The sequence below is a fragment of the Triticum urartu genome, chromosome 5A, assembly GCF_056163025.1.
Source record: "Triticum urartu cultivar PI428250 chromosome 5A, HENAU_Tu73, whole genome shotgun sequence".
Taxonomy (NCBI): Eukaryota; Viridiplantae; Streptophyta; class Magnoliopsida; order Poales; family Poaceae; genus Triticum; species Triticum urartu.
In genome coordinates, this window is record NC_141877.1 from 66630702 (window position 1) to 66642519 (window position 11818).

Genomic DNA, 11818 nt, shown 5'->3' on the forward strand with positions numbered 1-11818 from the left:
CATGAGGGATTTCATTGTCAACCTCATCAACGCTCATGTCGTAGGCGAGGACGCCGTGGTGGCGGAGCCACAGGAGCATAGCAGGTGGATCCTCATGTGCCTTCTAATTGCCTGCGGTGCCGTCACGATACTCGCCTTCTATTACCTGGTGATCAATGACTACAGCTTCTTCACGGTCTGTCTTTTTTTTTTGAAAGATCCAGCACTGCTGGTTTTTCATTGATTAAGCAAGGAGCATGCGGAAAAAAATTCATGATCAAGTGATCATGGTGGGGGTTACAGAGTTGACGCCACTAGAGGGGTCGTCATTTGCCTAAAAATTGAACAGAGATCAGCCTGGGTCACCAAGTGGTGTTTCCAGGCATTCGGCTCCGGCAAGCCTCCAGGAATCCATGTCTTGCCTGATTGCTGCAAGAATTTCAGCACTCTGACGCTGGCGATCTCTGAAGGTTCTTGCATTCCTCTCTAGCCAAATACGCCAGGCCACCAGCATCATTGTAGACTGCACCCTTTTCCTGTTTGCCGTTCCTGCTGCGCGCATGGCTCGTCTGAACCGTTGCTTTGACGATCCCGGAGGCCCATTTGGAGCGGGTAAGATACTGGCGCACCCCAGGAGGGAGGCAACCTTTCGCCAAATTTCCTGAGACAGTGGGCACTCCCAGAGCAGATGAACTGATGATTCAAGGCTTCGCATGCACAGCCGGCAGAAGTAGCCATTTACCCATCCCCTCCTCTGCAATCTGTCGTTGCACCATAGCCTATCCTGGAGCAGCAGCCAACAGAAGAACTTCACCTTGGCAGGGGCCCAAGCTTCCCATAGGAGAGCCTTGTTGTCCGTCTGTTGAGTCTCCACGAATTGGACCTTGTATGCCGAGCCTGCTGAGTATTTCCCGGAGGCGTCAAAAATCCATCTGATGGTGTCTTGGGTCCTTGCTTGCAACAGCGTGTTTGCACCCGCAATGACTTGCCACATGAGAAGGAAGCTTGTAGCAATGTCGTCGTAGCCTCGATGTCGCAGATCCTGAATCCATGAGTCATTATGCAGCGCAGCCGCCACCGTTTTCTGTTTTCCTCTTGATCTTTTGAACAGGTCGGGGAACAAGGCGGCCAACGGTGGCGAGGTGAGCCAGGTGGAGCTCCAAAAAGAGGCCGTCTTCCCGTCGCCGAGGGTCACCGTTGTGGCAGCAGCAAACAGAGCCATGTCTTGCTGATCGCATGGCAGCTCAGTGTCTGCCCACGGGCGTTCTTGGTGGTGCCAGGCAAGCCATAGCCAGCGCAACCGGAGGGCTCTGGAGAATTTGCTCAAGTTGTGGATTCCCAATCCCCCTTTTTCCGTTGGCGAGCAAACCGTCGTCCAGTTGACCTTGCATTTTCCTCCGGTGAGGTCATCATCCTGTGCCCAGAGAAAGCGCCGCCTTGCTTTGTCAACTTCCTTGAAGAATTTTTTCGGCGCTCGCAACACGGACAGGGCAAAAGTGGGGATTGCCGTGAGAACACAGCGGACTAACACCCTTCTTCCAGCAATTGATATTAACTTGCCCTTCCAGCCGGCCAGCCTAGCTCTTATCCTATCAAGTACAAACTGCAGATGCACAAGTCGTAGTCGTCCCAGCCTGATCGGAAGACCAAGGTATGTTATTGGGAAAGGCCTGATTTGCCCTCCAAAACTCTGCAGAATGAGATCCAGGTCCAGCTCATCGCATCTGATGGGGCTTATTGAGGATTTTGCTTGGTTGAGGTGCAGGCCAGAGGCGTCACCGAACAACTTAAGGAGTTGTAGCAGCTTGTCAATTTCCTCCTTGTCTGGGTTTGCAAATATTATTGCATCATCTGCATATAGACTGACTCTGAGCTTTACATCTCTGCCCGGCAATGGTGCAATGATCCCATCAGCGGCCGCCTTGGAGATGAGACGATGAAGGGGGTCAATAGCCAAGATGAACAGTAGAGGGGACAACGGATCGCCCTACCTTAGGCCTTTCTTGTGTTTGATCTGGGCACCCGGGATGCCATTTAGCATGAAAGCAGAAGAGGAGGAGGAAAGCAGGAGGGCAATCCAGTCCCTCCACCTGGCGCTGAAGCCCAAGACTATGAGGAGTTCCAGAATGTATTCCCAGGACACGGAGTCGAAGGCTCGAGCAATATCCAACTTGATCAGGAGGGCAACCTTCTTCTTGCGGTGCAGGGACCGGACACAATTTTGGACATAAAGGAAGTTGTCTTGCAGCCATCTTGATTTCATGAAAGCACTTTGGGCTGGCGAAATGAGTGCGTCCATAACCATTGAAAGGCGCATGGATAAAACCTTTGCAATAAGCTTAGGGATCGAGTTAATCAGACTAATCGGCCTGAAGTCTCCAACTCTTTCAGCCCCATCTTTCTTTGGCAGCAGAGCCACTAGAGCATCGTTTATGCGCTCAAAGTTTGCTCCAGATAAGCTGTGAAACTGCTGGAACATGGTCATAACATCGCCCTTGATTATGTCCCAGCAAGAGCGGTAGAAAACTCCATTAAAACCATCAGGACCCGGCGCCTTCTCGCTTGGGGAGGCAAGCACGGCAGCCCACACTTCCTCCTCCGTGAAGGGATTATCCAGCCCTGCTGCCGCCACCCTTGGGAGTCCCAGCTCTTGCCAGTTCAAGGTGCAGGATCGCTGCTCTTTTGTGCCCAGGATGGAGTGGAAATTATCTTGTATAATCTCTGCCTTGTCATCATGCTCCATTGCAAGGGTTGTGTCAGTGCGGAGATGGTGGATGAAGTTCTTCCTCTTTCGCGAGTTGATCTTGGCGTTGAAAAAGGACGTGTTTGCGTCGCCGGGCCGCAGCCAAGTGACCCGTGACGCCTGTCTTCTTCGTGCCCGCTCCACCGCTACAAGTCCAAGAACCTGTTGTTTAAGCAGTTTTCTGAATCTAAACTCTTGTGGCCTCAGCTGTCGTGTCTCCATGGCAATATCAAATCTGAGGATAAGCTCATTTGCCATATGGAACTGCACTTTGGCATCGCTGAAGATGGTCTTGCTCCAAAACTTGAGGTCGTTTGCCACTCTTTCCATCTTTGTTTTGATTCTGGCAAACGCGCGGGTCTGGTTTACTGGGCGGTGCCAAGCCCGTTGCACTGTTTCTCTGAAGTGGGGGAATTTGGGCCAGAATCCCTCGAACCTGAACCTTGCCCGGGTTGGGGGAGTTGTCACACTAGCGAGCATCAGGGGGCAGTGATCGGAGCAGGAGGATGATGCAGCCATCAACATGTATGATGGGAAGAGGGCTTCCCACGCCGTGTTGGCGAAGAATTTGTCGATGCTAACTAACGTCGGCGACTCCCGCACTTCACGGTCTGTCTTCCAGTCGGTTTTGTTTTAGCTGGTATTATACTCATGTCTATGACTGCCGTCCGAGATTGCCAAGATGGGTTCCAACATGAGGATAATAAATTCTTAGATGCCATGCTCCAGTTATAGCTACCTAATTAGCTAGCTGTTAGATAAGTTAATCATCAATACTTTCGTATAAATACTTGCTATGATAGCAACTGTTACTCAAGGCACATACGTACGTGTTATCTCTGCATATGCAGTGCAATTCTGTTGTCCTCAACTAGATCTGCATCTGTACACCAGTATCATGGATGTACACACGTGCTCTCGCATTAATTTCGAAAGAAAGAAAAGGTAGTCTTCTGCCTGTGTATATGTATTTCTTAGCTAGCGTTGCAACTAGTATTTGAGTCGGAACTAGGGATATGCAATTTACAATGCTTCGTTCGAGAGAAACACTGAATTACCCACCTGCTTATTGAAGTGCCCCGCATCTCCCTTTCTTTCCACACATCCATGCCGTGCCTAATTAAAACATTAGTTTTATGTGGAGATTAAACTTTTTATTGATAAGAATATGCAAATTGCCTCAGTTTAAGGCCGGGCAAGCGTTTCCTATCTAAAAAAAATGCAAATTGCGTACCTTATTTTTATAAAAGGCAGAACAATGTTTACAAGATATGTCGTAAGCCAAATAAAGTAGGCTACCAGCATGAAGAACCCACCCACCAACAAATACATGCTACTCTATCATACAGATTTGAAAACACCCTCCTGCCATCCTCCAAGAATGAACCTCATCTAGTATGGGATTAACGAGTTGTGGGATATTACGTCGCTGCTCCACATTCATGAACACCCTCACATTTATTTGCTTCCACAAGCTCCAAGCAATGAGAATGACTAGCGAATCGAACCTCTTTCTGCTTGTCTTCGGCAATCATTTGCACGATCTTAGCCACCACACCTCAAGGCTCTCTTCAATCGAAGGGATGGCGATATGTACACCCAAAGAAGTGAAACAAGCATGTCATGCCTGCCTAGCATAGACATATTGTAGCGTATCCTCCTCCTAGCAGTAGGTGAAGCATGGAGCAGTGGTGTCTTGTAGTCCATGTTGGAGTTGTCGATCAGAGGTCCACACATGATACTGGATACGCGGCCATATGAATATTTTGCATTTGAGCGGCGCCCAACTCTTCCATATGCAATGAGCGATGGGTAATTGAATCATGCCTCACACAGCATCTTGTAGGTAGATTGCACCAAGTACTATCTAGTGGTACTCCATTTCCAAGAAAATATATCGGGGATATCTCTAATGGTGTTGTACACCGGGGGTAGCTCACCACGAGGCCCGCCATCGTGCCTACCCAGGGGACCACGATAGTGGCGGAGCTAGGAATTTCCTCCTGGGTATTCTTATAATTTTTTTTGCAAAAGCAATATGATAGAACAAAAAATGTGCAAAATCAATGACTCAATGACCATACATCGATAATAGTAGCAAAATATCTTTGTGGAAATATCTCTAATAGTGTGGCAGTGACAGTGGCAATGTTTCAGACTACAACCTATAGCTACAATCAATAGCAGTGACAAACAATTACAATTTACATGAATAAATCAACAAAGTAGCAATCAATCAGTGGCATGGCAGTGGAAATTTACAAAAAAAAGGTTCAGATTTGTTTAAAAAACAAAGGAAAATTACCTTGGTGGTTACTTGGTTGGTACCTATAGATGGATGCAATACTAGATGGATGGCGTACTAACGCGGTGAAGCCCGACGGCGACGAAGGCCGAAGGCTGTGGGCACTTGGAGCAGTGGCGACGCCAGGGGGACACCTGAAGCCTACTTCTGTAGAGGCACATCCCCGCAAGAACCACGGAGGGAGGGGTAGAGGGGAGGGCCATAGGGAAAGGGATGGCTGGAAGGGAGGGAGAGGGGTAGAGGGCTGGATCGCCCGACCTGGATGGCTGGAATCGCTTGCCGCCGCCGCCGCATCAGTTAGTTTTGGGGACTGGATCGAGGGAGGGGAGTAGGAGACGAAGGCCAGTTGCATGGCTATCGTGGCTCAGACTCGGAATGGGATGCTCTAAAGGGCTCCAGCATGTATACATGTATAGTTAAAAAAATTGGGCCAAATTCTTGGGTATTCGGCCCGGGGGTCAAAGAAAACCCTAAAGAAGGCATTGGAGACCTTCTTCCCTCCCAAGTCAAGGACGGCAGCAGCCAAGATTGCATCTGCTTGCATGTAAACCCTAGCCTCCATCGTGTATATAAGGGGAGGCTAGGAGGCTCTCATAGGCATCTAGTCACAAATAGAAACTCAATGTAGTCCCGCAAAAAAAAAAAGAAACTCAATGTAGCAATCTCATACACCATTGTAAACCACTCGCACGAGGTGTCCCTCCACCATGAATAACAAAAGCAATCAAGATGTAGGTTATTACTCTCCAAAGGCCCGAACCTAGGTAAAACCCTAGTGAGACATTCGATCTGTGACTTCCAGCTACGCTTGGACCCATACTAAGGAATCTAGCAGTATTTTGCACCGTCAGTTGGCGTGCCAAACATGGGCGGCATCATCTAGAGACCAATCTCGGATTGGATCTTCCTCATATTCCTGTGGTATCTCGCCGGGGGAGAGCTTAACCTCACTACACCACAGCACTACATCATCAACAGCCAGGTTGGTCAAAAATACAGCTTCCGCTGACAAACAGTCGGTCGGGAAAGAGTATTGCCGACCGATACCGTCTGTTGGGGAAAGTCCAGACAGGAAATCCCTTTCTCGACCGACATATCTTTCCCAACCGACTGTTGGGTGGCTATGGTGCATCTTTCCTGACCAACAGTCTATTGGGCCTACCATGGGCCTTTCCCGACCAACAGACTGTTGGGGTAACCATGGGCCTTTCCCGACCAACGGTTTGTTGGGGTAACCATGTACCTTTCCCGACCAACATTTTGTTGGGGCTTGCATTAGCCTTTCCCGACCGACTGTTAGACAGGGTTTGTTTTGCCGACCAACAATCAGATGGTGTTTTCTTTTGATGACCAACATTGTTACCAACCACAACTTTAATTAACATATGTTACAGATTGTCACATACATATAATTCATGTTTCTAAGGATAGTCAAGAAGACACCATACATCAGGTGCACCAACCATTTTTTATTCCATTTAACTAACTGTCACATACATACATTTCAGTCTGTTCTAGACATAACAACCAAGACACCATGTCACGTACATACACTTCACTTTGTTCTAGACATAACCGTCAAGACACCATACATCAGGTTCACACAAGGACAGCTAAAAGATGCAACTATGATACATCAGATATACAAAATGAGAGCTAAAACATCCAGTTGATGTGGATCGCTGGCTTCATGCTTCATAGTGAGTCCATCCTTGTGTTTGCTTCCTACAAAAGTCAAACAAATCTCAAATATTACAATGCTTAATTAATCTATGAAATTGAATGCAGGCAGAATTCACATGTGCACTACGCACACACAACATCACAAAATGAAGAATACACTTACCTAATCTATAAAAATAGCATATCGGTACATGAAGACTGCCAATCGACTTCCAGCAGTAACCATGGATGTGGCATAGAAACCCTCAATCAACTTTTTGTATATCCATTTGGAAGGAAATGCATCATTTACTTTGTACGATTGCTGAGCATATAGTGTTCCTGGGGATATACTGAAGTTACTGTACTAGCAGCCAATATTTCAACACTTGTTTCCAAAAAAATAAACATACAACTTTGAAGATAGTGGATACAGTGAGCTAAAAGCTAAATATATCTAAGCGTGACTCTTTCAGTAGATGTATAGATTTCTGGTAGTTCAAACTGGATAAATGGAGTTGAAAGCTAATTATAGATGTGACTCTTTCTGAATGCCTGAAAGTATTATGTTAGCTCACCTAACATTGTTTTGGGCAGGAAGGGGGAACACGTAAAATGTACATGTGTCCAAAAGGTTCCCAGCATTTTCACCCAGAATGGAAAAAGGATTAAGAACAAATTAAATCCCCCAAAATAAGAGTAATATGAAGGAAAGAAGCTACAACACCAAAGTAGATTCACCTGGTATCCTTGCCAAGGTAGGCGGACGTAGACTACTATTTAGCTTTGACTTGAATACACCATGATAATTGAAATCCTTAGTATTGGATGATATGCTCTGTTGAATTTGGCTCAAAAGGTTAAATATTCTAGATTGTATAATCAAAGCCATGAACAAAATCCATCAAAATCAGGCATTTAAAGCAAGTAGGCTGGGACCAATATACTATGCAGAAAATAGTTCTTATTGAGATGAAATTATATCAATCATACATGCCATCACTTCAGCCTGCACTACAATAGTTATCTAAATAGAGAACAATGCAGAAGAATAATTAGAATGCTTAATGCTGCATATAGTTCACCCTAACAAATGGTTCAGTTCCTTCTAATTAATGCCTAAAGGCTCGTAGGGTGCCTCTAATCAGTAATTATAACATAATTGTAGGTGAGGAATTGAAGGTCACCTCTCCTACTTCCATTTCTTCCCAAGTGAGTATGCACACTAGCATGACCAACACTTCCCCTATTAACGAGAGAAAAAACGAAATCAAGAGAGTATGTTAACTTATCAACACATCAAGTCATGGATGAATTGTCACCCTTTTACGCAAGAGGATTCTATAAACACAGCTGACAATCTACTAGAGTATCAACACAGGGCTATGGTGACAAAGTAAACTTGAATGCCAAGTTCAACTACAAGTATACAAATACAAAGCCTATTGCCTGCTATGCTCTGCTTTACTGAATTAGTTGAGATATGGGCATACAGAAACTATTATCTATTGGATAATACAACTACGACTATACAAAAAACAGCAGAAAGGTGATTCACAAATACTATTTTTTCATGCAAAATAACAAGAATAACAGCAGCCAACTTGAGAGATCCAACAACACCCTAGGATGCCCACTTCCGATGCCATGTATGTTATGACAAAAAACATCATATTTGCTAAACTTGTACACACACCATATTTATGTCATTCGGATAAGCTAAAATGATGTGGATTAAACTACACTCTATTCATAACACAAGAGAGAAATTGACAGTTTGAAAGTGAGGATGTTTAACTACCAAAGTTCCTCCAAATTGTATCCTCTCCCTGTTTGTATAGTTCATATGATTAATAGATGCATAAAAATACCTGATAATGAGCTAGCAGGTGAAATTTACATAGCCAGGATTCCCAGGACACCATGTGCTACAAGTGTTCAAAAATTCATTTCTGTAGCAAAAAGCACGCTGGTATTGGCAACACTCTTGGCAGGCCCTTGAGGTAAATAGGCAAATGCTGACACACCATGTGTCGATTGAGCCCTGCAATCTTCAGAGTGTCAATGCTGTCAAGTAAAAGTAACAAATGCATCTATAATATTCAGTTGGTTAGGTACAGACTTACAACTTCAGAAAATCTCCCAAAGAAAATAATCATGGATTAATGTACATCAATCATGTATTCATACACTTACTATCAAAGAATTAATCATGTATAATGCTGAAACAATAAAATAAATACTTACACTGGAACCACAAAAATCTACTAAAGTTTCAGTGGCCTTCTGTTTTAGTTAGTACTCCTAGTTGAGTAATTGCCCAAACATCCACCAAACCTATTCAAGTTCGTTTCACCCTGCAAAAAAACATTATCCAATTAAGTCTGCTAGCAATCACACAATATAAATAGACAATAATAGCAATCGATGGCTAGGGTTTGAACTTTACTGCTTCAAGAACTTAATTATTTCCATGAATCAAAGCAGAACTGATTTTTTTTAAAGAAACCAATCTGTAGAGAGATGGGGGCACCAGCCACTGGGCTATGGAAGGTTAATCGGTTGGAGTTAAAATCTGCACGCACACACACAGCTTACGGATGTTGTTGCTGCCATGGATGTCTAAGAGAGATGGGGGCACCAACCGGCCACACTCCTAGTCGCCAGAAGATAAGGGAGCAGAAGCCGCCTGCCTCATTCCGAACCACCAGGACCGAAGGGACCTTGCCCCGCTCAGATCTGCTACCATGGGAGGGGGGAGAGGGAGTTGGGTATAGGTTGGGGCAGTGGCGCCATGGGAGCGAGGGGAGAGATGACCGCAACGGGCGCCTGGGCACGAACAAGAAGTGCCGCCGACGGCAGCTGGGTGAGAGCATCGGCGCGACAGGACCACCTCCACATGGGAAAACAGCAGCGATGTGGGGATGGTGATGGAGTGGTGGGAAGGAAGAGATGGACAGAGTGCGGGAAGCGTCGCCGAATGCGAGCGTCAACGTCATCGCCGCCGCCGCCGCTCAGATCAGGAGGGGAAGGAGATAAGGGGTAGAGGTAGTGGTGTGGTGTTGATTTTTTCGAGCCCGAATGGTGTATGAGGAGTTTTTATTTTAGGGAAATGAGGAGGTGGGCTGTGAGGGCACGCGGCATGAAAATTTCAGCGTGGGCTTCGCGCTAAGTCGCCTGCACGGCCTAGTTGGCAACCCACGGTCGGTCAGCAATATTTGCCGACCTACTGTGTGACAGTAGCGCAGTTATCACCGACCAACGGTTTGATGCTATACACTTTAGCATTCCCGACTGACAGTTGGTTGCTATATATGAGTAATACCGACCAACAGTCTAATAGAAGTTTTTTCAGCAAACAGTCGGTCGGCGAAACTGACTTTTTCCAACAGACGTCCGTAGGGAATGCAGTGTCGTGGTGTAGTGCCTTCAGATTTCTCTAACCTTCACCGCCGATAGGGCGGGCCGGGTCAATGTCAACCCACCGGCGCACCTAGGCAACGCTGATGGGTTCTTTGCAATCACCAGCAACGACAGCCTCCACCTGAGCAGGCTGCGGGGCCAACAGATCACGGCAACTTCCGCAACCATGACATCTTCGCTGCCAGCCCCATGACGATCGCATAAAACCATTCCCCCAAAAAGTTGTAGACATTTAGCAAGAGGCCACCTCCGACCACCACACATACAACCCGGTCAGGAGGTCACCACCGACATGGATGAGTTAGGCTACTCAACTCCCGCATCACATGTCTCACCCTCGGGAGATTATGGCATCTTTGCGGCACCCATCTGCTGGACGTCGCGGGCTAGGGGTTGTTCCTGCCTCACATGATCACAATAGCCTGGCCCGATCTTTCAGCTCGTTGCGATGGTCTGCGACAATTACCTCATCACTCACATGCTAGAGGATTGCGTCATCAGCGGGTTCACCACCAACGATAGCACCAACCTAGTTGACATCGTATCAATCTTGGGCGAGGAGAGTAGTGATTATGAACCAATCCACTTCATTAACTACGACGAAAATGCCGGTTTTCACATCGTTCGGGAATCCACGACGCTTGGCCTCTAGAGCAAGTCAGAGTCGTCTGATGACACGGAGGACTGCCAGACCACCTCGAAGGAGGCCTCCCAGTTCAGAGCTCCACCAGCCATCTTACTACAGCAAGTAATGATGACAAAACCGGTGGGTACCTCCACAGACACAACCACCCAAGTACCACCCACGACGACAACCGCATGGCTCATAGCCCCACACCCTCCAGTCAGGACCGCAGGTCGTCACAACAAAAGCGCCAACAATGCCCATTACCACTGTCCAGCAGCAAGGCAGCACGAGTGCCCTAGGATTTACACACCTGGCTTCCCCGCACCCACGGCAGGCGGCATCACACATGAACCCCACATGTGCTACTACAATGTTGCCTCCCATCACCGCATACGGCATGAACTATCTGACAATGCCAATCCCAGGGAATGGCCCCATGTCAAGGGCACGGGAGGCCCTCCGCATGTCGCAACTGAATGCGTAGTCGGAATTACAGCAGCTTGCCCTGGAGGCCACCACACATGATGCGTGGTAGAATGAGACAATGACGCATGAGCGACTGTGCCGAGCTTCCCGTCTCCCATGAGCCATCCTTGTTGACCTCGTGGCTCTCGGTCGGGAATATGGCATCAGATTCAATGAGCCAATGGAGAATGCACCGGCACTGATGCCAGCCTGAGGTCTCCAGGCAACCATGGTGTTAGTGGACATGCTACAAGCTACACGATAGATCCCAGACTCCTGGCCGACCTCACACAGGTACTCCAATAGGACAATGTGTCATGCTCGAGGGACATGCTTGCGAGCACTGACCATGTCCTCTCTGCAGCCAACCACCCAGCCTACGAGCAAAGACAAGAATCAGTACAGCGACTGGAGGCCGCGCTAGAGCCAGAGGTTGCAAACCTCAGGCGCCCGATTTCAGCTGTAACAGTACAACACGAGCAACACTACAATTAAGAGGCTCGATAACAGGAGGACGCCGAGCTCACCTTCCTCATCCCGAGACACGAGCGAAGGAATACTATGGGAAGAGTGATGGAGCCCGCCCCCCATGCTTCAACTCGCTCACATCAAG

General features: G+C 47.2%; 1 protein-coding gene and 1 long non-coding RNA gene across 4 annotated transcripts; both read right to left on the minus strand.

Moving 5' to 3' along the window:
- Window positions 1–331: 331 nt before the first annotated feature.
- LOC147968072 (uncharacterized) lies at window positions 332–3052 on the minus strand. Its single transcript, XM_087523377.1, has 2 exons — window positions 1971–3052; window positions 332–1862 (listed from the first exon to the last, which is right to left on the minus strand). Exons 1-2 carry the CDS (start codon window positions 3050–3052, stop codon window positions 332–334), a joined length of 2613 nt encoding a protein of 870 aa, XP_087379503.1.
- Window positions 3053–6476: 3424 nt separating this feature from the next.
- LOC147968073 (uncharacterized) lies at window positions 6477–9760 on the minus strand. 3 transcript variants are annotated; one of them, XR_007283113.2, is made up of 7 exons: window positions 9335–9760; window positions 8937–9046; window positions 8561–8733; window positions 7877–7935; window positions 7431–7527; window positions 6874–7031; window positions 6477–6752 (listed from the first exon to the last, which is right to left on the minus strand). It is a non-coding gene; the product is annotated as an uncharacterized LOC147968073 (long non-coding RNA). The 3 variants fall into 3 exon arrangements; XR_015603997.1 differs by having other exon boundaries at window positions 7268–7527; XR_015603998.1 differs by having other exon boundaries at window positions 7268–7527; window positions 9288–9760.
- Between the last annotated feature and the right edge of the window lie 2058 nt (window positions 9761–11818).

Coding starts and splice junctions, on each gene's coding strand:
- LOC147968072 (XM_087523377.1), bottom strand. CDS start 3,052: ATGGAAAGAGTGGCAAACGACCTCAAGTTTTGGAGCAAGACCATCTTC. Junction 1,863..1,970: donor AAACACAAGAAAGGCCTAAG/GTAGGGCGATCC, acceptor ATTGCCGGGCAG/AGATGTAAAGCTCAGAGTCA.